The sequence below is a fragment of the Triturus cristatus genome, chromosome 5_1, assembly GCF_964204655.1.
Source record: "Triturus cristatus chromosome 5_1, aTriCri1.1, whole genome shotgun sequence".
NCBI lineage: Eukaryota > Metazoa > Chordata > Amphibia > Caudata > Salamandridae > Triturus > Triturus cristatus.
The window spans coordinates 788,792,222-788,817,618 of NC_140587.1; the positions used below are offsets into that span (position 1 = coordinate 788,792,222).

The 25,397-nt window shown below is 47.5% G+C and overlaps 1 protein-coding gene across 4 annotated transcripts; it reads left to right on the forward strand.

Annotated features, from left to right (window-relative positions):
- Nucleotides 1-9,605: 9,605 nt before the first annotated feature.
- Nucleotides 9,606-22,658, forward strand: ADCYAP1 (adenylate cyclase activating polypeptide 1). 4 transcript variants are annotated; one of them, XM_085605815.1, is made up of 5 exons: nt 9,606-9,772; nt 10,891-10,998; nt 14,199-14,333; nt 15,249-15,347; nt 19,663-22,658. In XM_085605815.1, exons 2-5 carry the CDS (start codon nt 10,892-10,894, stop codon nt 19,847-19,849), a joined length of 528 nt encoding a protein of 175 aa, XP_085461941.1. In that variant the 5' UTR covers nt 9,606-9,772; nt 10,891; the 3' UTR covers nt 19,850-22,658. The 4 variants fall into 4 exon arrangements, with proteins under 4 accessions (XP_085461941.1, XP_085461940.1, XP_085461942.1 ...); XM_085605814.1 differs by lacking the exon at nt 9,606-9,772 and adding an exon at nt 9,779-10,639 and having other exon boundaries at nt 19,663-22,657; XM_085605816.1 differs by lacking the exon at nt 9,606-9,772 and adding an exon at nt 9,779-10,639 and having other exon boundaries at nt 15,252-15,347; nt 19,663-22,656.
- The last annotated feature ends 2,739 nt before the right edge of the window (nt 22,659-25,397 follow it).

The window sequence follows — 25,397 nt, forward strand, 5'->3', positions numbered from 1 at the left end:
AGCACTGGTGTAAGACGCTCAGCAACTAAAGGGGCATCTGCTTGCACTGCTTGTAGGTCCTTATCCACCCAGTTAATGAACAGGGAGAATAATAAAGGGGCAAGTACACAACCTTGCCGAATACCATGTTTAACTGCAAAGTTGCTGGTGCATTCACCTTGTGGACCATAGCGTATTTTTCACACTAATTTCTCATACAACCTTGCCAAAAAGCAAATGATAGGCCTGGGCGCCCCCATAGAGAACAGGGTTGACCAGAGAATGGTATGGTCAACTGGATTGAAAGCGCTGCTCAAATCTGCAAAGCAGAGATACAGTCTACCACCTTTAGCACATGTATATTTGCCTTTTAGTAGGTCCAGATTCATGCATGGCTCGTGTCCCCACACCTTTCCTGAAACCAAATTGTACAGGTGACAGTATTGAGCATTCGCAAGCCCATTCTTCCAAACACTTAAGTAGAACTTTGATCATTACTTTCGCCAAAGAGCCTAAAAGTGATATTGGGTGATAATTATTTCGTTCTGATGTATTTCTCTTTTAAAAATTGGGGACTATAGTAGACATTACCCATGAAGGCGGAATCACTTTCGTCACAGCTATATTAAAAACTCTATTTAAACTTGGGCCCCACAGATCGATGAAAATCTTAAAGACATCCACTGGGACGCCATCGGGACCTGGGGCTTTGTCCCCTTTCCTTCAGAGCCCATTGGACTTCCTCTATCGTAATGCAGAGGTAAGGGGGACCAAGTCAACTGTTCCTTCCTTATGATAGCCTCCATTTGTGCAATCGGAGGAGTAAACATTTCCGTAAAATGAACAACCCAGGCATCGCAGGTAACATGTGATAAGAGTTCAGGGAAAGAGTCATTCTTTAAAAAGGGAGAGTTAACAATGTCCAAGAATAGTTTGTTGTCTGCTGTATCTGCAACCCATGACAATTTAGGTCAGGCTTCTTCTCGAAGTTCTTCTTTTCTGGGGAGAAGCACCTCTTTAAAATAAAATCTAGGAGATTTAATCAATGAATTATCTCTAGGTTAACTATGGAGGGGCAATTTAAGATCTTTGGAGGATGTGGTACATGCGTGGTCAACCAACCTCTACGTTGAGCACGGCCTGATTTGTTTAAGCGGATCAGAAGATCATCTACAATGTTCGTGATACCAGTAAAGCTGGAAAGAATTTGATTAGGAGTGACTTCATCTTCAAAGCAGTAAATAATTATATAGTTTTATCCCTTGGAATAGATATGCATAATTTGAGTTGAGTCGACCCAATCCCACTTAAGGCGGACCCTGTTAGGTCTTATATAGGCAATGTCAGTAACACGACTTGGAGAGGCAGCATCAGCTTTGCCCGAGAAAGAAACTGTCAATATAATACAATTATGGTCACTCAGGTCCGGCCTAACAACCCTGGGTATGGAACACCACTCACTTGTGTTAGATGAAATTAAAATTTGATCAATAATAGATGTAGCATTCCTCCCTATAAAGGTTGGTATAGGGTCTCCGTTGGTGTCACAAGCACATTTTAGTGAATGTAAATCTAGCCTGGTGATCATGGAATTCAATATACCCTTTTGATCATTATGAGGTAAATGGAGTTAACCAGCCCTAGCCTCATCAGTGACCCCACACACCTGTGTAGCAGAAAATGAGCATGGTTGAATGTTAAAGTCTCCTGCCCAGATTAGTATAAAACTATTAGTAATAGACAGGAGTAATATCCCTAATCCCCCATCAAGGGCTGAGGCTACCTTCCCCCGGATGTTGTCAAAGACGTTATTATAATAATTAACCAGAACCAAGTCCGGCCTCCCCTAAATGTTAACCATGGAATTAATGAATGAGGGCCTATAGTTGTTTTTTTCTTAACGTTTACAGGGAGCCTATTCGATATAAGAAACATAAGCTCCCCCTTTGGCCCTGCCTGCAGACGATTGCTCATCCTCCAACCAATGTGTTGAAAAACCCTCAAAATATTTAGGTGCAATACACCAAGTTTCCTGAATACATATTATATCCAGGTCACTTATAAAATCCGACCATCCTAATGTACCCTGCTTTTTCGCTAACACTCCTACATTCCAGGTCACAATTTTGTAACAACACTCCAGCCCTGAGCTAGTGCAACTAGGAGGTATTGAGTTAGGTTAAACAACTCTTTGAGGTATATAATGCACAATATTGTTCCTAAGTGGCGATGGGGCAATGGTTAGAATATCAGTAGTGTTATAAGTGCTGTTAGTAGCAGAGTTAATGTCCTCTTTCCTCCTTTCACAGGGTGGGAGCTCATTCGTCATATCATGTCAATCAATATCCCGGAGGTTGCTCAATATTTGGTATCTATTAGAGACCACCAGGGGTTGACATTGGGGGTATTCTAAGGACATGATTATTAAATGTTAATCTTGTCCTACTCATGTGTGGCTCGGGAAACCGTAAATGCCAGTAAAAGACTCCTAAGGGCTGCAGTGATATATTCTGTTCCAATTGTGGATGAGGTGCCACCCCCTTTAAAACTCCCCTTGCCCACCTAGGGTCCCTGAAATTGATTATAATACAACCCCTTTGCGGTGTTTTCTCAGGGAGCTAATCCAACTCACTCTCCTTGTAGGCAGGATTTGATGGGCATCACCTACAGGGTATTCACAATTCCTATTGAGCCAGTGTACCTCTCTATTCTTTAATGAATCATGAGTTTCTATTTGATCTGGGCGTAAGGGGGGGGACATTGACTAAGACAGCCACATATGGGCAGCATTCCGTTGGTAAGTTGATGGTGACATGAGCATCCACTCTATTGGCATTACTTGCCATTGCTGGTTTATTATCTCATGAATGTGACTCTAGACGTGGAATATCACTACATGCCAAATGCATATTGTTTGCATTAGATTGCTGTGGTTGGTGCTGTGCTTGGGCTGTAGAAGCAAATGATCGCTCATTGTCCCTGGAATTTAACTCATTCGCGATACCAGCTTCCTGAGGCTCCTCGATATTAGCTCTAACTGCCACTATGTTAGCCCTTGACAAATTAGATGTTATGGTTGATGCTAATGACTTGTCTGGCGCCCCCTTCAGTTACCCCAGGGAGGGAATAAGATGGTGTGTTCTAATCTCCTCCACCTCAGCAATCAAAAACTCTAACTTCTCATGAATTGGTACTAGCAAGGCTTCCATTCTGGAAGTTATACCTGCCAATAATGGTGCCCACTGTAGGCCCCCTAGAGCACTTGATCGTTTCACTGCCACTGCACGTGGTGAGGTTATAGTCAAGAGAGTATGTGTTCCCCCAGTCGTCATGGAAGGCTTACTACATTTTTCTTTTCCTTTAAGGTGTGGTAGGGCAATCAGTAGAAGTACAATTATCAAAAGTAGGGGTTAATGTCGACTCTTTATTTAGTTGGATGGCCAAATCTTCAGTAGCACTAGGGCCATGAGCCTCCCTTGTCTGGGTCTCTGATGCTGTTGGCGTAATTGTTCCAGCTACAGGGAGCCCAATGACCCCAGCCCCAACTCCTGTCAAAGACGTGTTCTACTATGTCTATTTCTTGGGAAATCTCATTGACCGCCCATACTAAAAAGAGTCAATTGTTGTCTGGGCATTATCGGATACTGGGGAAGCATTTATAGCCTTACGTTTACCCATAGCAGCTTGTATATCTACGGAAACATTTTTTTTAAATGATCCAAATAAAGTAGAGCACTTTATCAAATATATCCCCAGTCTTAAAAATAGATTGTTGGGAAATCAACAACCCATTGATGACATAAATTAATCGTGAAATCCAAAGATTGTAGCTGAGTAGAGTAATGTATTGTTCAGTAATCCTTTATGCAGTGTATTAAAAACTTTGTCTGAGCAGAAGGGATAATAAAAAGGAGGGAGACTCAGCCAGGACCGTAATTAATACTTTTAGTAATACCCAGAGCCAGGAGAAACAAGAACAGTACCTTCCAAGTGGTTAAACCACAGATGTTAGAGTGGGGGCTTGGCCCGGCCTCTTCTTGGCAATGATGGGCAAGGACGAGTCTGCCCTTAGCCCAGGTGCGGCCCGCGCAGCGGGACCTCAGCTGCAGCTTTATGTGCCTCCGGGCGCAGGCAGATCAGGCCAGCAAGAAGTGGAAGAGCCCGGGGGTTGTAGTCATCTCCCCAGCTCAAAGACGGGTTCCGCGCAACGGGAACTCTGCTTCGGCTTTATGTACCTCCGGGCGCGGGAAGATCAGGCCGGCAAGAAGTGGCAGGAGCCAGGGGGCTGAAGTCCTCTCTCCAGCTTGAGGACAGGTCATGTACCATCATTTCGTGGGAAGATTGAGGCTCAAATGTCACATGATGTCACGTCCTATGATGTCATTAAGGTCAAGGATGGGTCATGTAATTTCTGCTACCCGTGGCATTTCTGTGAATCCACGTCCATGTGTAAATATAGGGCTGGTAGGCCCACTCGAACGCACCCTTGGCCCATCCAGATAAAAATTCTTGGAACCGGACCTGCCTCAGCCAGACTCTGAAGCCTAACCATCCACTGTAGCTTTTGAGTGCCTGCATACTCAGCAATCATTATCAACCACAGGGGCAGCCCTGCACACCTGAACCAGGGGCAATCAATATTTAGTCCTAACAACGGTTCAAGATACTATTTACATAGACATACAATTTTTACAAACAGTCAATGATACCGACAAGTTAAATTTGTTAAAAAAGGAGAAAAAAGAAGCTATATAGAAAAAAATATAGATAAATATAGAAAAACCCGTATAAAAAAGGAATTGGAAAATTATATCAATTTTATTCAATTTATAAATAGTGAAACAGTTAAGACAAACGCTCAGAACAATACACTGGTACATAAAAAATGTGCTATACAATACAAAACCAGACAGGTGGCAAACAGAAGGGATTACATAGCAAAAGAGGTTCAGGGCAAAACTGAAACAACATCAAGCTAGACGATGCGCCCTTCATTAGTTACGGCCACATATGCGTCGACGGCGTTTCGACCTTTGTATAATTACATGGTCATCATCAGGACAAGGCTTTTTACTGAGCATCCAAAAAGATCGATTTCTGAAGATAATCCAACCCCGACTGAATTCACAGGTTTTGAGGTTGTATCCAAATTTTTGGAAGACAACAAAAAATGATTTTAGATTATACATGCATGGTAGTGGTGTATATACCTCATGATATTAGAGATCATCTACCCAACAGCTGCATATACTTAGTATAGCAGAACTAGCCAGGGGTGGAATGAGGAAATCTCCAGTGTGCTTCATTCCCAGGTAGGGCAAATCATCTCTTGCGTGGTGGTGAATTCCGGAAGCAAGGCACCACAAAAATTGAAGAGGCACCCCGTTAAGAAGAAAGGGACAGGGTCTCCAAGTGAGTTCACTAAGAAAGACTCCCTATCCTGGGCATACATTCACTGACTCTTATCTTCTATTCCATATAACTTCCATATGACTATAGTCTTGAATGCTCAATATCAGATTTCACAGTTTGGATGAAATGTGATCTTGAACATCTAAGACTTTTAAGTTTTGTTTTTTAGCTATTAGTTTTTTTAAATATTGTGCTACAGAATTATTAGAAAAAGTGATTTAAACTTAAAAAGGAACGGTTGTATTTTGTGAGTAAGACATGTATTAGGGAATTTGATGTATGTAAGACTATTTATGTAGGAACTCTTTGTTTCTCTTTTTTAATTCAGCACTATATATTATGTTTTAAATTTTATATATGAACAAATGTGTATATTTAACTTTTTTTAAATAATACAGTGGTCGGTGTTTAGTGACAATATTTACATGCTAATTGGTGATAAAGGTTTTACCTTTCGATTAGACGTCATATAGAAGGTATATGGAATGGAAGATATGAGTCGGTGAATGTGTACCAAGGAAAGGGAGTCTTTCTATTAGTGTACTCAGCAAGGCCACCGGGGAACTATCATCATTGTGTTCCCTTGTAGAATCAACATATTCCACAGTGTCACAGTGAGCAATACTTCTAGAAGCCCCGCCCCTTCCTTTGAGAAAAAAAACCAGGGTCACGAGAGCGATAAACGTGACGTATATTTCCTACGGTAAGCGTCCACGCATGTCCCACAAGAGACTAAAAGCTATTCAAGTGAGTGTGCACGTGCGCTGCTTGAGTTCCATATAGGTTCGCTAATGACGTAAGCGGTGGTTAATAGCCTGCACAGTGATGCTGAGAACCACATTCAAGGAGCACAATGTATATAGGCAGTCCAGTAAATCGCATGAGAATACCTGAGAAGTAAAACCCCGAGGTGAGTTTGTACAGGCTTCCGGGCACTTATAGGCTCACGTCAAAGCAAAGATACTTCAGTGTGATCTAAACACGCCACAGGGGCGCAGATGCCAAGCGCGGAAATATTGCATTAACTTGAAGTGCGGTTACCGTCATTAGCAGAGGCCATGTTCCTTTCACTGAAACGTGCTGAATAAATATCACAGACTCCGGGAATTTGATATCACAACTTATTTCTGTCCGTTCTCAGTTGTAATAACAGATGTCCCGTCCAATTATATATTTGCTGCACCTATTTCTGGCAGTTTTAGACTAAAGATAAGCTAATGTTCTCCCCCCCCCCCCCCCCTCAACAAAAAAAATGTAAAATAACGGTTTGAAATAGAGTTGTGTTTGTTTTATCGAAAAGTGTCGGAAGTCGCCCGGTTTCCACGCGGTGGCGCTGCGTGCCCATACTATGGTTTCAGTCTCTGAGGTTGTCCACGTGTGGGCGTGTGGGCCGTTTATTCTGAATACCAAACAGTAACATTTACTTATGCAGCTCAGGCAAAGGGTCCAACGTGGTGCTGATATGGACATATTACGGCGCATCTTTTTGTTTAGGTGATAACGCACAAGAAAAACGCTACCTCTCCCGTATCGCTGCTTCTACCTGAGTGAAAAGCGCCGCCCCGGAAGTGAAGGCAGTACGTACTGTGAAGTCGGCGCCCCTAGGGTGTCTTCTTATATACATTGAGTTCCAAAGTTTTAGATGTGTTAAATAGGCAACTTTTTCGTCCGCGCTGTTGTTACATGTTTAATACTGGCGTTTTATCAAGAAAATCCGCTTGGAACATATATGTGATTAATGCTATAAGTCCCTTCTTATCTAAAAAGGAAAACATCGCTTTTTCAAAAACAATTTAGTCGCAATGTGCCTTGTTAATTGTGCCGGGCGACAGAATGTCCTGACCGGGGAGTGGTCAAGCGAAGTATCCACATGTGGAATGCCCGGGGCTCAAATCCATGTTAGAGACGAGAAGGGGAGGACTCGGACGTGCTGGCTTCTGGGATATTTACCGTAGTACATTCTGAGAAATGATCGTTTTGTGCTTTTCCTGGTGAGGGGGTGAGAATCATAATTCAGTGGCTGGGAAGCCTTTTGGGGGGGGGGGGGGGGGTTCCCGAGTCATTATCCCACTGCTGCGTCACTATCAGGAAAATAACCGTGGCGAATCAGAATTCCCGACAGAGGGATTCCTGCAGGATGCCTCTTTGCCTGGTGGACTCTCTCCCCTTGACCCTCACCGCTTCCATTCCCTCTGGGCCCGGCGAGTAACAAATCCGCCCCACGGACCCTTCTGCTAAAAGACGAAGCTGCATAGTGGGATCTCCCGTCTAGAAGATTCTCAAATTACACACCGATTGAATCAGTCCTATAAAAATGGCATGCCTCCGGGTTTAGCAGAATATAATCGAATTTATGGAACCGAAAACCTGATCTCACTACGCCTCAGTCTCAATGTTGGGATTATAAATGCAATTTGCTTCAAACATAGTCTGTTATTTTGGAGCCGAAGGTGCACCAGGACATGAATCAATGTAAAACACTGTCAAAGTCAACCGGTTGCATGTTCTCTCTCCAAAAATAAAAATAAAACACGCCTGAAAATTGGCACGATATCGAATGCTGTGTTTCCTGAGGTACAAACTGAAAGGGATGTTTTGTGCGATGGGAACGCTCCTCATAAACTATCTCCGCAGCATGAGCCACGCCGTCTGCACATAGCTCTCGTGACACTGGGGCGGTTCTGACGCACATCACCGCAGTTCTCAAGGACCTGCAGCGGCCTTTCTTGTAATTAGGCCATTTCCAGAAATCCCAAATCTTCAAATAACAAGTACCTGATTAAAGAACTTACGTTTTTGTGCCTGCTCTGTCCCTTTGTGACAACCAGATACCTCGCCCTGCCTTCTGCACAAAGACAGATGAGCAAAGGTCATGTTTCAGCGCATGGGGCTCGGGACAGCTCCCACCGGCCTGATACACTTTCTGTACCGCCTCCCCGGGGCAGCTCCCAGCAAGCCCAAACATGTTTCAGTACTGCTGGTCCTGGGAGAGCTCCCTCCCAACCTGGGTCATGTTTTAGCACCGCTGGCCCTCGGACAGCTCTCGCTCAACATGGAAAATGTTTCAGAACCACCTTCCTGGGAGAGCTCCCTCCCAACCTGGGTCATGTTTTAGCACCGCTAGACGTCGGACAGCTCTCACTCAACAGGCACCATGTTTCAGAACCACCCTCCTGGGATAGCTCCTACTGAACCTGGGTCATGTGTCAGGACGGCTGGCCCGGAGACAGCTCCCTCCCAGCATAGGCCATGTTTCAGCATCGCCGCCCTGGGACAACACCCCCAAAAAGTAATCATCTATTCGCACCGCTCGCCCCAGGACAGCTTCCCCTGAACAAGAGTCATGTTTCAGGACTGCTGGCTCGGGGACAGCTCCCTCCCAACCTAGGTCATGTTCTAGCACCGCTGCCCCTGGGACAGCTCCCGGACAACATGGGCCATGTTTCAGAACCACCGCCCTGGGATAGCTCCCTCACAACCTGGGTCATGTTTCAGCACCCTCGCCCTGGGACAGCACCCACCCACTCAACCGGAATTCTCTACTAGCACCGGTGACCCTTAAATACCTCCCTCCAAATCCGGGTCATGTTTCAGCAGCCGCCACCCCAGGACAGCGCCCACCCAACCTCTTTCATGTTTCAGCGCCATGGGCTCTGGTCAGCTTTCTGTGAGCCCAGGCTGTGCTGTCACTGGGCATCTCCGTCTCCCGCCTAAGACCTTCTGCAGAAAATCTCCCTCCCTACCCCTTCTACCGGGCACTGCGCTCACAGAAGTTCCTAATTTCCTCCAAAGGCGGTTCACCCCAGACAGATATCAATGTCCAGTGACGGGTACGCAGTCAATGTGTCTAAAACTAAAACAAGAGCAAACAAATCCCAAAGTGTTTAGGTTTGCAATACTTAGCCCATCCTCAATCCCACACTGACACACGTCTTTGTCTGAAAAGTGTCATTATAGAGGACGTCCAGCCTGCCACAAAAGTTCACATTTTCATGTGTCATCCTAATTAAGTTCATGAAACCTAATCACCGGTAAGAGAGGAATGAAATCACAGCCCAGCATCACGAAACCACAAAAAAGAGAGGAGGCGGGTGGTGGATTGGGGGGGGGGGGAGGGGGTCAGGGGGGACGGTAGATAGAGAGAGTAAGTCACTGCGCTGAGAGAGAAAAACTTCTGCTTCTCGTCAGCGTCTCCGAGCAGGAAAGATGAGAATTGTTATTCTGCTCCTGGAGGAATTGGGGCGATGACGTCGGTCCTGATACCCGATCATTACGTGACTTACACGCTGGAGAGAGAGAGGGAGAAAAAAGGGGAAGCCGTTTGATTCATGAATAAAAATCCGAGCGCAACACTGGCACAAACAATAAATCGCATTTAAAGGTAACAGGGGGAGAAATATTTACAAAGAGAGCTTTTACTAAAGAAGGCAGTGCCGGCAGGACGATTTTGGGGGGCTAATTGCATATATATATCCCGAGTTCTGAGGGGTTGTCAAAGGGAAGGGAGAGAGCAGCAGCAGACGAAGGAGGAAGCAACAGAGAGAGGGAGCTGCCTCCAAGGAGCAAGGAGAGAAGCTGCTGCTTGTGCTGGAGGAGGAGAAGAAGATCTGATCTCACCGTCAGTAACTCAGCCCAGGCTCATCACAAGAGGCTGCACCGGGCTCAGCCACCCTCCTGCCTCTGCCTTCCCTGCCTCTCTCTCTCTCTCTTACTCTCTTTTCTTTCTTTCTACAAGCTTTTCCTTTCTCCAGTCATTCTTTCTTCGTTTACTCTTCTTGTTTTCTATATTGTTTTTTTCCACCCCTTTATTTTTTCAGTTTTATTCCCATTCCTTTTCTCTTCATTCTATTTTTCTTTGGTTACTTACTAATCATTTATTTTCTTTTTTTCTCGCCTATTCTTATTTTCATTTATTTCTCTTTTACCCTGTTTTTTCCCTTCCATTTCTTTATTTTCGTGTATCTTTCTCCACCCCCCCACTCATTCTTCACCTTCTTTCTGCCTTCCCTTTCCTCTCTCCACCCCCTGCGTCGTTCCTTACCAACCCTCCCGCTCTCCTCTATCTCTACCCAGCCCCTCCTGGCCTCGCTCTCTACTCTGAAACTTTCCTTCAAGCGCTCTTGCACCTGCGGTTCCTCCGAGTTCTGCTCTGTTGCCTGTAACTAGCCGTGGAAGCCAGCGGGTCGTCGCGTGCTCGCCTGCCTTGAAGCTGCCCGCCTCCCCCTGACCGCCGGACAAGAGTTTGATGGTAAGGAACTTAAAGAATGCGCGTGGCGGGCTAGCTCTGGACTTCAGACAGTGTGAGAGGAAGATGTGGCTTCCACGGCAGCCCTTGAACTGCCCGAGGATGGAGATCGGAACCGTGGGGCTGTTGCATGGTGCTTCTTGTGTGGTTCTGTCTTGGAGCAAAGCTCCCGTCTCTTTCCCTGCGACCTCTGTGCGCTACAGTAAGTGATGCAGCAAGTGACGGCTCTCCCTTGTCCCTTCTCTCGTCCGCAGAATGGCCATGTGCTGCCGAGCGCTGCTCGCCTTGCTGGTCGCCTATGGAATCATCATGCACGCCAGCGTCTACTGCACGCCTGCGGCCCTCAAGTTCCCCACGCTAAGGTAAGTGCCTCGCTCTCCGCTCTCTGCTGCCGGCGTGACCTGGGCCAGGGCTCAGTTTTGTTGTCTTTAGACATGGTTCCCACTGGGGAGAGACGAGAGTGGGACAATTTAATGCAATGAATACCAGGAGCAGCGGGTTAAAGGGGGGGGGGGGGCGTTTTCCTATAAACCCGCTTTAAAGCAGGACAGAAAAATGCGAATGGGGGATTGCGCAGAGGAACATTTAAGCTCACCCGCGGAACTTTACCAACCTGTCTTTGCCCATTTGTTTCTGTTGGCTGTAAGAATTGAGGGGCTCTGAAGCAGACCGGGCAGATTCCGAGGTGCTGAAATGGACCTCGGGTTTATTCCGCGGCCCCGGCAGAGGGCTCGTGTGACAAAGACCCCACGCCGTAGCGCCCCTGCAAACGAATGTTCGAGTCGCCTGGCACCTTCCCGCGCAGGGACAGGCGGCGTCGGGGCCACTTGGCTTTCTGAATGATGTTGCCCTGCGGTGGTCCTGTGGACCCGTCACAGACAGTGGCCGCTTAATTGGTTTCCCACGATTGACAACCTCGGGAGTGCAGTGCGTTAAATCAACACACATGTCTGCCCCAAGTCCGCAGGGACTCGAGGCAGCAGGGGCCAACGCTGGCCGATTCTAATCACATCAACGAGGCACTTGTGATGCAGGAGGCACGTTCCAAGGACCACAGCAAGTGCGTTTTACACAATCTCTGCCTGCTTTCAGATTTCTCGTCTGATTCCACGGGTAGAACGTAATTAAAGCCGCCAATGGCGCTCTGCACGCCCTAGTTAGGCCCACGTTTAGAGATCAGTGGCGCGAAGGGTGCAGGATACAGGCTCTTTCAGAAGGGAGGCGCCAAGGGGCTCGAGGAAGGCTGCCCGTGGCTGAATGTTGCTGGGGGGCGAGAGGACACTCGAGTCAAGCCCGTGAAACAAAGGGGCTTCCTTAACTATCCATGGCGCGGAGGGCTGCGCGACCCCCGCTTCAGGGGAAAGCCTTTGTCTTTTAATACAACATACATCTTCACGCATGAGGCCCTTCGAGCCCTCTCTTGACGCGTGCTTTAACCAAGGCCTAAATTTTTAATGGTGCACGGGAACGCTGCGCGCATCTTAATCGCCCTTTCTGATGCGATGCCTTGTTTTCAGCATCAGGGGGTGAGCGCAGGTTGCGCGTTTTCGAGATGTGCAGGTGCTTCTATCACCAAATGAAACCCCTGAAAACCTGCACACAAATAGTAATTGTCAGGATCCCTCCCGTTCGCACGTTATTCCTCATTTACACGAGGGTGTGCAGCGGGTGCAGGAACCTCACCATGTGTGACTTGACTGGTATTTAAGCGGGTTATTTGCAGTCGGTTGTTAATAGGACTGGTAATGTCTTCATCTGAAGGTGATATATTTCTTTCCTTTTTTTATCACCCTCTGGGTATCTTCTCCTCAAACTAGGCTTGGTGATAGGCAGTATTCGTTCCATTTTTGTCCCAAATGAGAAAAAATTAATTCTGCAAATTCTATCTATCAAATTATAGCTATCTTATCTATCTATCTATCTATCTATCTATCTATCTATCTATCTATCTATCTATCTATCTATCTATCTATCTATCTATCTCTGTCTGTCTGTCTGTCAGTCTATCTGTCATCCATCCTCATTGACTATATCAGTCTAACGCTGACTGGATCCAACCCAGTCAGCCTCTCCACCACACAGGCCAGTATATGTCTATCCGCTACAAGTTGTGAGACGCGCTGGCTCAGTGCATCGGGCTCCCATAGTATCGTTTGATCGCAGGTGAGCCATGATGCCTGGCACTCACACTGAAGAGCACAGATACTGCTTGTGTTGTGTCCATCTGCACACACCCTTCCCCGCCAGGGTCTCCACCTCAGGCCTGGACCTCTGGGGGCGCGGCTCCACCGAGCGCCGGAATTAGCAAGAAAGAAACACTTTCGAATCATCTATTATTAACGCGCCTGCCAGAGCTCGGCCGACAGAAATAGCTCGCTGTGACCTACATCCCGCCGACTACAGAGCCCGGCCCGGCGAGGGGGAGCCTGGCCTGAGGGGGCGGCCCTGCAGGGGAAACCTTGAGGGGAGGCGGACCTTGGGGAGAACAGGCCCCGTGAGACTGCATCCCGGGGAGAGGGCAGAAACTAGAGAGAACACCTCCTGGGGAGGGGAGGGCTGCCCCAGAAGGAAGCTTTTCAGAGAGGGCAGGACACTCCCGGGAGAGGTTCACCCCCGCCCCCGGGAGTGGACAGACCCGAGAGACCACCTCCGATCAATGGCAGAGATCACCTGTAGCCTCAGAAGATGGCACACCAGAGAGAGAGAGAGCACCTTCTGAAAAGGGCATGCCCTACCCCGAAGGAAGCAGCTCCGCCAAGGGGCTAGGGCACACCCCAAAGCCAGAAAGACTCACCAGGAAGCGCGCAGGGCACACCGGAAGAGAGCAGTAACAGATCCGGCGAGAGTACCCCTGAGGAGGCCAGCAAAGCCAGAGCACCTTAAAGAGTGCTGGGGGGCTTCCCAGAGAGGGTAGGATGACCCCCAGGAGTGCTAGGACAATTCTGGTCAAACCCCTGGAGCAAACAGCCACATGGGAGGGCGGTGAAGCCTCGTGTGACACTGGCGCAACGAGGGCACCTTTGAGATCCCTAACCATAGCTCACTGAGCAATATACGCAATAATATCTGGAACCAGATCACCCCCCCCCCCCTAATCCATCCCCAAGCGTGTCTCCTCTGTAAACGCCTCACCCTCTAATTACAGACCCTCCGGGGCCTTCGTGGAGCGGCCCGCGCCGCCCTCTCTGATCCCGTCCGCCAGTGAGCCTTAATGAAGGGCGTGCGTGCCGCTGCCGCCCGCGCCCCGCGGGGAGGGGGTCTCCCGAGCTCTTTGTGCACTTGCTGGTAAGCTGGTGGCCTCCCGCGCGCTGCCAGACTCGGCTGCGGCTCCTGGCCCAGCCCCAGGGCAGCGCGCAGATGGGCTGCGCTTGTTATTTCTCTCACGCCCACCTTCAGATGGAGGCCGGGGTCTCTGGGGGGCTCTTCCCATCAATCCTCGGCCTATCATGTTTATATTAAAAAGCCTGAGCCCCTGCCAGGGACAGCAGGGATTACACATCCGCGTTAGTCAGGAGGCACACGCTGTTCATTTACCCCTCGCCTTCTGCCACTCTCTCCCCAGGTTTGAAGACGAGCTCTATGACGAGGACGGAAACTCTCTGGCAGACTTCGCCTTCGACAACGAGCCCCTGGGCATGGGCAGCCCGGCCTCGATGCTCGACGACATGTACTCCCTGTACTATCCGCCGGAGAAGAGGTGAAGCTCCGGGGTTGTCTGCACGACTATAGAGGGAGTGGGGTGGGGTGGGGGGGTGGGTGGAGGGGAGGGAGAGGGGGTGGTTCAGGTGAACGAACCAAAGGCCTTCTAGCATGCCGTGTGCGCGTGAGTTGGGCAGTAGACTAGTGCTTAAACAAGATCGATGGATGGTTGTGACTATTTGGTATAGGTGAAGAGAGGTCTACGCGTGGATGGATGGGTGGATAAGTGTGCGGGTAGGCGGTAGACGGCTGAGCAGACAGACAGAGAGATGGAAAACCACACCTATGCGGCGAGCGGGTATTTGGTCATTAGAAGCGCACTACATCCTGTCGTGCTCACCAGAGAGCTGCCACTGCATGTCTGACGTCTCGTGGAGGTGTGTCTGTGCCGCGTGTACTCAGAAGGCAATTAGGGATACTCCGACATATGGGCGGTGTCACGCGCCCGCGTCCAGGAAGGGATGGGAGTCAGAAGGCGGAAGAGGCAGTCACGAGCGCACTGGGAGAGCAGCGCGGTGCGCGCGCTCTCACAGCATGCCAGGGCGCTGCACAGCGCGTGCATCTGAGCGGACCATGGGATGCAGGGGCATCGGGGGGTGCTTTTCCGCAGCCAGGATAGCCCGGGGTGTGTAGGGCCAGGCATTGCTGGGGCAGATCTAGAAACCTCACAGGTGTGTGATGCGCATTACAGTTTCCAATACTTAGAGCCTACCACTCATTAGTAGGGTGTCGCGGAATAACAGTGCTAGCAGAAATGTATGTCAGGGAGGCATTATCGAATATCACCCCCCCAGCCACAGATAGACACCGCAACACCCATACACGCCCCCGCGCCGCTCCCCCTCTGCCAGAACCGGTATTTAACATTTTTGTCTGTGACTCTCCCCTTCCCCATATTATCTGTTCTTCTCAGCAGACATGCCGACGTGCTCTTTAACAAAGCGTACAGGAAAGTGCTGGGCCAAATGTCTGCGAGGAAATACCTGCATTCTCTGATGGCCAAACGCGTAGGGTAAGGGTTTACCTCTTACAATCAGTCACATGTATAGTGCACAGCAGGACAAAAGCGCATCACCCACACCCTCAGCAGAAGATGTATAGATATCATCTTACCGTTTTAATAAAGCCCATGGGAGAACTGATCACATTTTCATAATGAATTATTCATGACTTGGATTTATTGTCATCCAGTCTGTCGATCCGTTTTAATAGAGTTCATCTGCACCACTAGTCTTCTATTTTTATCTGGTACATTCTTCATTTTTGTTTGATGTCTATTTATTCGCAACAGAAACAGATACCGATATATATATATACATATATATAACACATTTCTTAGGTGTATAACAGCATCTCCAATACGAAAATACGAAAATATATTTTTACTTCTGAAAAATGGTGGCACTGACAATTAAAACAATATGCATTTTAAAAATAGAACTAGCATATAGTGAAAATAAGCTTTGAAATACCCTCCTTCCGACGATGCATGTAAATATATGAAGAGATATATGAAAGACCGCTACTTAAAGAGAAAAAAAAGAATGAGAACGAGAGAAAGGAAAATAAATCGATAAATACACGAACAATCACTCCTGTGGCGCACATTCTCCATTGAAAAAAACAGCAAATCATAAAATGCTTCTGGCAAGTACACAACATACAATCTGCAAGAATGAACGTCATATCACCTGATGCATAAACATATTCACACAAAACACAGACATTTCAATAACTGTATGGTAAATCATTAATGCCATCATGGCAGGGCGTTGCAACACCAAGACAGGCAGGCACACACCTGCATTCATGTCAACATTGGTTAGCGGAAGTGCTCCCTTCCAAAGAGAGTGAGAGACTTATCTCTGACCCTCCCCTCACTGCAGCAGGCACACACTTGCACAAGTGAAAGGGTGCATGTGATATGGCTCCGTCTGATGACGTATGCCTACATCCACAGGCTATGAGTAACACTTAACGCTTCAAAATGGCCGCACGTTCATTCTTGTGCGTTATTCCACTTACGCACAATCAAATGCCTCTGTAGAGCAAGGACGTATTTAGGGTAATGCCCCATCCAGTTAGAGGCACACTGCATATGTGCCAGAGGGAGGCGCTGCTGCTTCTCCAAGGGTTGGTGTCGTTTGACAGGGCCCAGTAGTTAATGGTTTAATTGTCTCTGCCATAGTGGCACGGTCGTGCTTCAGGTGGGGTTGATGGCTGTAGCTGGAGGAGGTCTTGGGTCGTGACTGAGGTTGGGAGAATGAAGTCGTGTACGCGGGGAGACTGACACATTGTGTGGAGGAGGACAGGTGTGCGTTTATTGGATGGTGAACATCAGTGTGCTTTTAGGGTGGTGCGCGTTTTTGCGAATTGTGAGGCCCAAGCCGGTAGAACGCATTGTATATTTATTGTATACACAGGTGGCTCCAATAAATGATTGACTGAGTTTAAAAAAAAATCGAGACATTATGTTGACCGTATTTTGTGTCTGTTTTAGTCCAAAGTAGGTTTCACCACAGTTCTAGGCACGACTATAACATTAGTCATTGGGCCCAGGGCTTTCCCACAAGGACGTTAGACATTGGTTGTTGCATAGAACAGGTGGCAGCTTGATTTGTTGGTAGTTTAAACGGATTTTTCACATTGGTATATTACAGAAGTATACACGCTGAGTTGTTTGGAGTGTGGCTGGTTCACACATAGGTATTTTAGGGATGTATACAAGCTGAGTTGTTTGGAGTGTGGCTGGTTCACACATTGGTAGTTTACGGAAGTATACAAGCTGAATTGTTTGGAGTGTGGCTGGTTCAGGCATTGGTATTTTAGGACAGTGCATACGCTGAGTTGTTTGGAGTGTGACTGGTTCACACATTGGTAGTTTACAGCAGTGCACTGGCTTGGTTTGTTTGGAGTGTGGCTTGTTCACACATTGGTAGTTTACGGCAGTGCACTGGCCTGGTTTGTTTGGAGTGTGGCTTGTTCACACATTGGTAGTTTACGGCAGTGCATGGGTGAATTGTTTGGAGTGTGGCTGATTCACACATTAGTATTTTAGGGCAGTGCACACGCTGAGTTGTTTGCAGTGTGACTGGTTCACAGTGAGTTGACTTGTTGGGCTTCTGCGATTAGAGCTTGGTTACTGACTAGTGGTCGATTGTGGTATTTAAACTGTAGGGTGAGAATGATCCAGCCAAAATTGAGATCATGATCGAGTAGCTGGCATTGGATCCCGGTGGCTTGATGTGCCCTGTAGACGTCTGTATTGCAATACTAGCATGATGCACTGCAATTGTGTGGCATCGATTGAAGTGGAGTATTAACTGTTAGAGCACGATAGCAGTGGTTGGTTATGTTCTCTGCTATATATGTTTTCCTTTTGCGGTGCCTTTTGTGCCGTTTTTGTTAACTTTTCACGTGGGTGATTGATGCTGCAGTTTGGTGCCTGTGATGTTCTTTTAGTGGTTACAGGGTACTTTAGTGGCTCATAATGATGCCCCGGAGTGAATGGCCTTGTAGAGCATCAACTGGTAGTATGCTGTAGCAGTGGTTATTCAACTCGAGTGGTTGGTTTTAGACTGCGTGGTGTATCTACTGCAGAGGTAAGCATTGTACCGTAGCAGTTGATATTTCACTGTTGCGGTTGATATTTTCATAGAGACTCTGTAATGACCGGTTACTCACCGGTAATATTCATTACTCCGAGTCGTAGCCCTCCCCGTCCCAGTCCCAGTGGGAGGAGCTATGCTCATCTGGTTAGGACTGGGACGGGGAGGGCTGACGAGGAGGTAATTTTACTATTGTGACAAAATCGTGCTTTAATAGTTGACCTTTCACTATCGCCTTTGTGGTAGGATTGCACTGTGGGTGATGTTGTACTGCAGAAATGTGTTACCTGTGTTGGTACCGTGCTGTAGTGGTCGATGCGCTACTGAAATGAATGGTTCTCTAATGTGATTGGTCATGGACGGTGGTTGTCAGTTTGGTACAGTGGTACAGTGCTTGTTGATTGCACTCTAGTGTTTGATCATGGACCGCACTGGCTAACATTAAACAATAGTGGTGTCATCAGTAGTGTGAGTTAGTGTGTTGCAGTGGGAGGTTTGTGCAGTGCTGCTGCTCATTGTAGTGCCGAGGGTCACATCGTGCTGCAGGGGTGAGCAGTGGACTGCAGTGCCACCGTGGGCCCTGACTGTCACATTTAATGTTCAGCTCCGTTTATTGTTCGATGCTGTGTTGTTGCTATTCGTTTGACACTAAGGAGGTTGGTGTTGTAGCAGGATGCTTGGTTCTTGTTAACATTGCAGGCGCGGGCTTGTATTGTGGAGCTATGTGTTTGAAATTAGCATGTGGTACCGAAGAGTGGTGTTTACCAATGTGCAGTAACAAGGACACATCGCTGTGTACTGCCGTGATTGGCATTGTGGGCAGGTGGGTGGATTTATAGGAGCTAGCGTTGCGCCGAGTAGCTCCCATGTGGCCGCACTGGCTGCTTTTGGAGCGCAGTGTCTGATATTACAATATATGGAGAATGCTTCTCAGTGACGGCTACTGGGCATGCGTTAACGACTGGTGTACACTAATCCTTGGCATGTTACAGAATCGGTCGATAAGGCAGCTCTGTGATTGATTGTATTGTCAGTCGGCTTCACTGATCATTGCTTTGGTGTTGGGTCTGGGCTTGAAATTGACGGCCGTGGCGAGGGCCCTTGAACTAGCATGACTGTGTTTAAGCGATTCACGCTTTAGGTTGGTAGTGACAGGTGAGACTGACGTCTGGAAGGGCTGCTATCACAAGCGCAAACAAGCTTTCAGGCACTACATTACTTTAGGCACTACATTATCGCGTAGTGACAGAACGTATGAGTCTTCATATAGGAAGCGGAGACAGAAAGTAACATGCGTGAGACAACAGGTCCAAGCGTGACACAGAATCCTAGACACAAAACAGAAGGAAGGAAGCAGAGACGGAACACAGGAAGCTTCTTGAAGAAAGTATACGGCAGAGACAGAAAAAGGGAGAGGCAATGTGTTGGTCGTTGACAGATCGAGGGGCGGGGCTAGGGAGTAGGAGGAGCCAGAAAGAAGGAGTCATCCAGGGACACAGAGTGATGGCAGAGCCAAAAAGTAGGAAGCTCCCAAGAGAAGGTAGAAGGCGTGAGACTGAGAGGGCACACACAGCAGGTAGCAGAGACAGAGGGAGGGTGGGTAAAAGTAGGAGGAGCCAGGGACTAGAAGGTGGGAAACTGTAAGATACGGGGTGGGGGACTACAGGAAGGAACTTGCAGTGTATTTGTAACCAAGCCCTTGCTTCCTCCCATCCGCAGGGCCGCCAGCAGCAGCTTGGAGCAGGACTCCGACCCGCTCTCCAAACGGCACTCGGACGGCATCTTCACCGACAGCTACAGCCGCTACCGGAAGCAGATGGCCGTCAAGAAGTACTTGGCAGCCGTCCTGGGCAAAAGGTATAAACAAAGAATTAAAAACAAAGGACGGCGCGTAGCATACTTGTAGCGATGAGCAGACAGCCACCCTGTGTACACAGCCCCCAGAGTCATCTCCAAACTGACTGAACAATCATCGCTCCTGTGTTATCTCCAAACATGTATTTATGTATGAAGTAAAGCCATTAAATGAATATTTTGATAACAATATTGTTTTTCTTTTTGTACAAAAGCACTAGAGAACGCACAGATCTACTTTGTGGACCAATCATTGAGTTATATATGATATATATAAATATATATATATAAATAAGAAAGAACAATGCATATAAAGTGTGCACGTGAACAAATAAATTCGCCTGAGCTGTTTATGTTTTTGTATAAAATAAATAGAAAAAGGACAATCATTGTTTTTGAATATGACGCCTATTTTTGTAAGTAGAATCCAAAAGATAGTATTTTTGTCCACGACAGGGTTGAAGACATTAGGACTGCCCGTTTGCTCCCGGACATAGCTTTGATGCCCTGCTACGCGGCGGTAGTGACGCCTGTAGAATTGCACACGCAGGTTCTCCCCCCACCCGGAGAGCCTTAGCAAAGTCTCCTGTCCCAAGGGGAACTGCCCCGCTCAGCTTGAAAACTCAATGCCCCCGGCCCCTACCTTTTCCCTGGTTCCACGAATGTGTACTAGTAACTCCTTTGAACACCCACTGACCCGGAAGAGACCATGTTAACTCCAGCGGGAGATAAAAGAAACCAGCTCTGCCCTCCTCCAACCGTGCGTCTCTGCACCTGAGTGGCCCGGGTCCCGGGATTCCCTCGTTAAGGGGTGGGACAGGGATGAAAGTGCGCCATCTCGTGGCTGGTCCAATCGGTTCCGAGCTAACACAGTATCAAGTAATACTATGACAACCGCCCCCCACCCTGGCCACACCCACACACATTAGTTCCTCCAATTAAGTTTAGGCGCCCAGGGTCGCAACACATAGAACAGCGACCACTTCCGGTCCAGCCCTCAATTGGCCTTGGCAGCTCGATATAGGAACTTGGTGCAAAGTACAACGTGTTACTCTCCAGTGCTGTCCATGCTTCTCATTCCGTGAACGCGCCCCGATGCTCGCCCCTGTGAGCTGTCCGGCCCCTTCCCGCTTCATCCTTCTGTTGCCATCACGTCTCCCCCCCCCACTGTGTTCTACGCTATTTTACGCTCTTATGAATCATTATTTTTTTTAAGAACTGTACAAAAGCAGATTTCCACTGATTACTCTGTTTTGATTTATGCAAGTTCTTACTGTACACGTTTAGGAGACCCCTGTTGTAGCTATATCACTAAATACGTATGCACTACGACAAAACAGTTTTTGTTCTTTGTTCATTGAGTTGTAAGTAAAAACAAAATGTATTTTTCTACATTATGGCTTATTGTAAAGTTAAAAAAAACAAATATATATTCCATAAAACAAAGGTTGTTATTTAGCATGTTTAATTTTCATTCACTACTAATCGTAGACAATACCATTTTAAAAATGTTTAAATTATACCTTAGTCTTTGGTGAAAAATATTATTTAAATAAAATGCAGTCACGGACATTAATAGGGAAGACTCCTATCTTTCATACTAGCAATGTCCACAGAGGACCATATAAACATATCAATGTATATATTTACACATCTATCTATTTGTCTATGCACGCACACACACAAACAAGTGCGTGTTTATATACATGTACACACACGGCCATTTGGACCTATGTATACATAAGTGTATATATACACGCACACCTGCTTATGTGTGAACATATATGTAAATGCATGCATAACGTACATATGAATACATGTGTGTGCGTGTATAAACACAAACATGCTGATACATAAGTAGGCATGTACATATGTTTGTATGCGTGCGTACCTACGCGCACATGTGTGTATTAAGATATGTGTATATATGTTTATACTTGTTTGTTCTATAAACATACATATATCTATTTAAGTAAATATGCACATGACCGCGTACATATAGACACGTAATGTGTATGATTGCGCGTGCGTGCGGTTGTGTATGCGTGAGTTTGTGTATATTTTGTTACATTTCCATTCACAAAAATTATTCTAGAAGAAAACAGTGTCGTTGCTTACAAAATAGAAAACTAAAAAAAAATATATATACCCCGAGAGTCGGTAAATGATACCGGGTCTTTCGTGCTCCTGACCAAAGGGATGAGTCGTATATCACCGCCTCGGGGGGATCGAGTCTGCAGCCCCCCAGCCCCTCCCCCCATTGCCTGGTCCCCACCAGTCGCTGCCCATTGCAGACAGTAGTAAGCACACCTAGGCAGTCTTCCATCCCTGCCAGAGCTCAGTGCGTGACATCACTCCTACCTTCAGTTTGCTTTCTCCTCAGGCAGTGTGACGCAGGATGCCGTGGGCAGCTCTCGTGCCTTCCCTCGCCTTTTAAATGGCCACCAATCACAGATGGCTATTTCAGTGGCCCTACAATGCTGCAACACATCGGCTTGCATTTTTAGTCTTAACTCTTTGTTCGCTGATAGTTCTTGGGCAGTTGTTGCTGTGCGTGTCTCCATTGTGGTTATGAAGTAGGCTTCCGTTTCCCCCTTCCTCTCCACCTGTCTCTCTTTTGATCTCAGTATATTTAACGTTCATTGGCTAGCTGCAAACATCACCAGTGATCCCCTCTAGCTAACTCTTTTGTGTCGTTTTCACAAAACGCCAATAGCCTTACTAAACTTTATCATTTTTTTTTTTGCGAAAGCTGTGATGATCTCAATAGTTGTCAATCTTGAAGAACTTATTGTGTATAATTGAATATTAAACATCACACATGACATCGATAACTAGGACGTTACAATTGTTATATAAAAGTGTGTAAAGTTTGTATGAATAAATTTTTGTAAACAACGCAACTTCGTCTACTTTTGGAAAAAGAGGTATCTAGTGGTGGATCTATATACGTCGTAAAGTGGATTACATATCCGTTTTAGAACGTGTAATTTTAGGATGACCAATCTGAGTGAAAAAATAAAAATGTGTACTATTAATGTTTTACCTTTTCCCCGTCTCAAGAATAAGTGGTTGTCAACATAGAAACGACCATTAGGGGTTTTTTGCACCCAGATGTTGACTAACTGGCTACAAGATCTAACAACCGAATAATAATGCCACCATGGGGCTACACTAATGCGTTCCGCCAACCTATAAACGGGCACACAACTCAAATAAACTTGCTAAATAGTTGGAGGCAGATTTAGGGCTCTGTTTGCACGGCCAGACATGTGATTTAAAGATTACCGCTTTCTGGGGCTAGATGGCGCTATTGCGAGAAAGTGGTAACAATATGGCGGGTGTACTGCAAGCAGGCTATTTCAAGACAAGGCATCCTTTCGTTCTACTTTAAAGGCTTTCTGTTCTATTGCTCACGGTCAAACCCCGCCCACTCCAAAACCCTTAATGACACGGGCTGCAATCTGCCCAGGGCACCCCGGAAGTAGGCGCGAGGCCTTGCTCTGCCTACCCGCCTACGTGAAACTACCCAAGAAGGAAACCGCTTCTATATTAATGACAGAAAGAGGGAGGGGAAACAGGACGCGTGGTGGAACTGTGGTAGCAGAGCGCCCCTTGACTAAGCCTTTCTGTTAAGTGCAGTCTGTCAGAGTAACGTGCACTGCCACCTTCCAGCTGCCCTCAGTGGTATAACACAAACGCGTCACTCCTTGGAAAATACGCAGAGGGGATGCTGAAATTCCCACAACACAGAGTTAAATGTTCAGTTGTAAGCACTCCATACAAAGGCATCTCTCAAGTTAAAGTTCACTGTGGCTTTCACTTGCTACCAAAATCTAGAGCCGTGGGTGGGGCGGGTAGGGTGCTCACCTCCCCGGCCCCTGCTGAGAAGCGCCTCCTTCGGTCTTTTGCGCTTCTATGTGCCAAGCACCACTTCAAGGAGAACACCTGTGCCTCAGGCAGCAAACGGGTTCAGTCAGCCCTTTCAAGGGAAGGCGCCGAGAGTGAGGAAGCCTTGCATGTGTTGCACCCACAGAGTCGGGCTGGCCTTTAGGGCAACCTGGCAGCGCCAGAATGGGTGGCCTGCCAGGTCAGATTATGGGCCGTTATTTTGGCTCCTTGTGGGGTCTCTTTTCTGGTCTTGTGGGCCGGCATCTACTATTATTTCCCTGATATTACTACAGCCATTGCAAACATTCCCTGTAGCAATCACATATACATGTAGGCTCCCAAGCCTGGTATAACACCTATGCACAATGTCTTTAGGAGTTTGATTTTGCCTTGATGTGCAAATGTGGGCCACGATATTAGCTGTGTGATTCGCACATATGAGACACCTTTATTTAGGGGTCCGGGCCTATTTTCGGTCCCCATCCGACCCTGTAAATACAGTAACCACATCAACCAATTCATCTATCCAGGCAGTGTCCGCTAGCAAAACCACTTAATCTGCCTTCAGGGCGCACTGCGCTTTTCTGGTGTGCTATGGAGCGTTGTGTGTGGATAATCCATGCTTTCTAGTTCAGGGGCTCTGCTGACCCCCACCCTCCAGACAGGGCTGCAACAGGCGAGGGCGCGAGATGTGTGGAGTCTTCATTTATCCCTCGGACGCCTCCCCCCAACCCGACAGCGGCGTCTTCTCGAAAACGTGCCCGGAATGAGTCCAGCAGGAGCCGCCCGGATCGATACCTGCCTCTCCGAGGGAGGGAGATGGATTGGAGGTTGTACACGCACATACATCTGCGCTGGAGCGCGTGGGCTGAGCTGAAGTGAAGCTTCTGCCGCTCGCGAGACGGAGGGGCAGCGGCGATGCCCCGCCCCCTCCGGTGGGCGGGAGGAACAACTGACAGCCACAGGTCACCAGACACCAGACACCAGGCCTGTGGCGGAGCGTGTCCGGCTTCTGCGCCAGCCAACAATCCTGGCTGAGGGGAAAGATTCCCAAGAGGCTCCGAGCCAGAGTCCTCCTGTGGCTGGCGTTGGCTGCAGGGCATGATAAGGTCGCACGCTGGTTTAAAAACTGACGTAAGAGCTCCGCCCCAAACTCCCTCACGATATTCTTCCACGTGACTTTGACGAAATAAACTTACACCAAACGTCGGCTGTGAGCTGAGTGGTTTCTCAGTCACGTAGGAGTTGAAGGACAGGCTTAGGAACCAACAGTGCAACAGGTGCAGTAACACCGAGATCCACTAGTGTTAGTGGCCCCTTTTTAGCCCAGTCGTAGCTGCCTTTTACTTTCAAGGTTTGGCTACAGCGCCCTTTTACTTTGATTCTGTGGGGGCCCCGGTCCCCTTTGCCACATGCTTGCCGATGGACACGCGAAACCAGGACTGCGCGTTGCTGGAAGTGCTGAAAACACCAAAACCACCAAAGTTGCAGACTTTCCAAACAGAACACGCAAGTTTAAATCTAGGCTGCCCTACTTGACCAAACAGTGGGGATTCCTAGGAACATTCATTGTATTTCCCGTGTCCAATTTTCCTTGTCGTCCAACCTTTGAGGCGGAACCCAGTAGTTATAAATGTTCCAGAAAGCGCCATATAAAAAAATGTACCCATTGGTCCCGTATTCTTGACATTCTTTTTCCCATCACACGC

Bases quoted from the DNA above. Each gene is read 5' to 3' on its own strand.
- ADCYAP1 (XM_085605815.1), top strand. From the start codon at position 10,892: ATGGCCATGTGCTGCCGAGCGCTGCTCGCCTTGCTGGTCGCCTATGGA. The intron at 14,334-15,248 runs GTGAAGCTCCGG...TGTTCTTCTCAG, and splicing joins TACTATCCGCCGGAGAAGAG to CAGACATGCCGACGTGCTCT. The intron at 15,348-19,662 runs GTAAGGGTTTAC...TCCCATCCGCAG, and splicing joins CTGATGGCCAAACGCGTAGG to GGCCGCCAGCAGCAGCTTGG.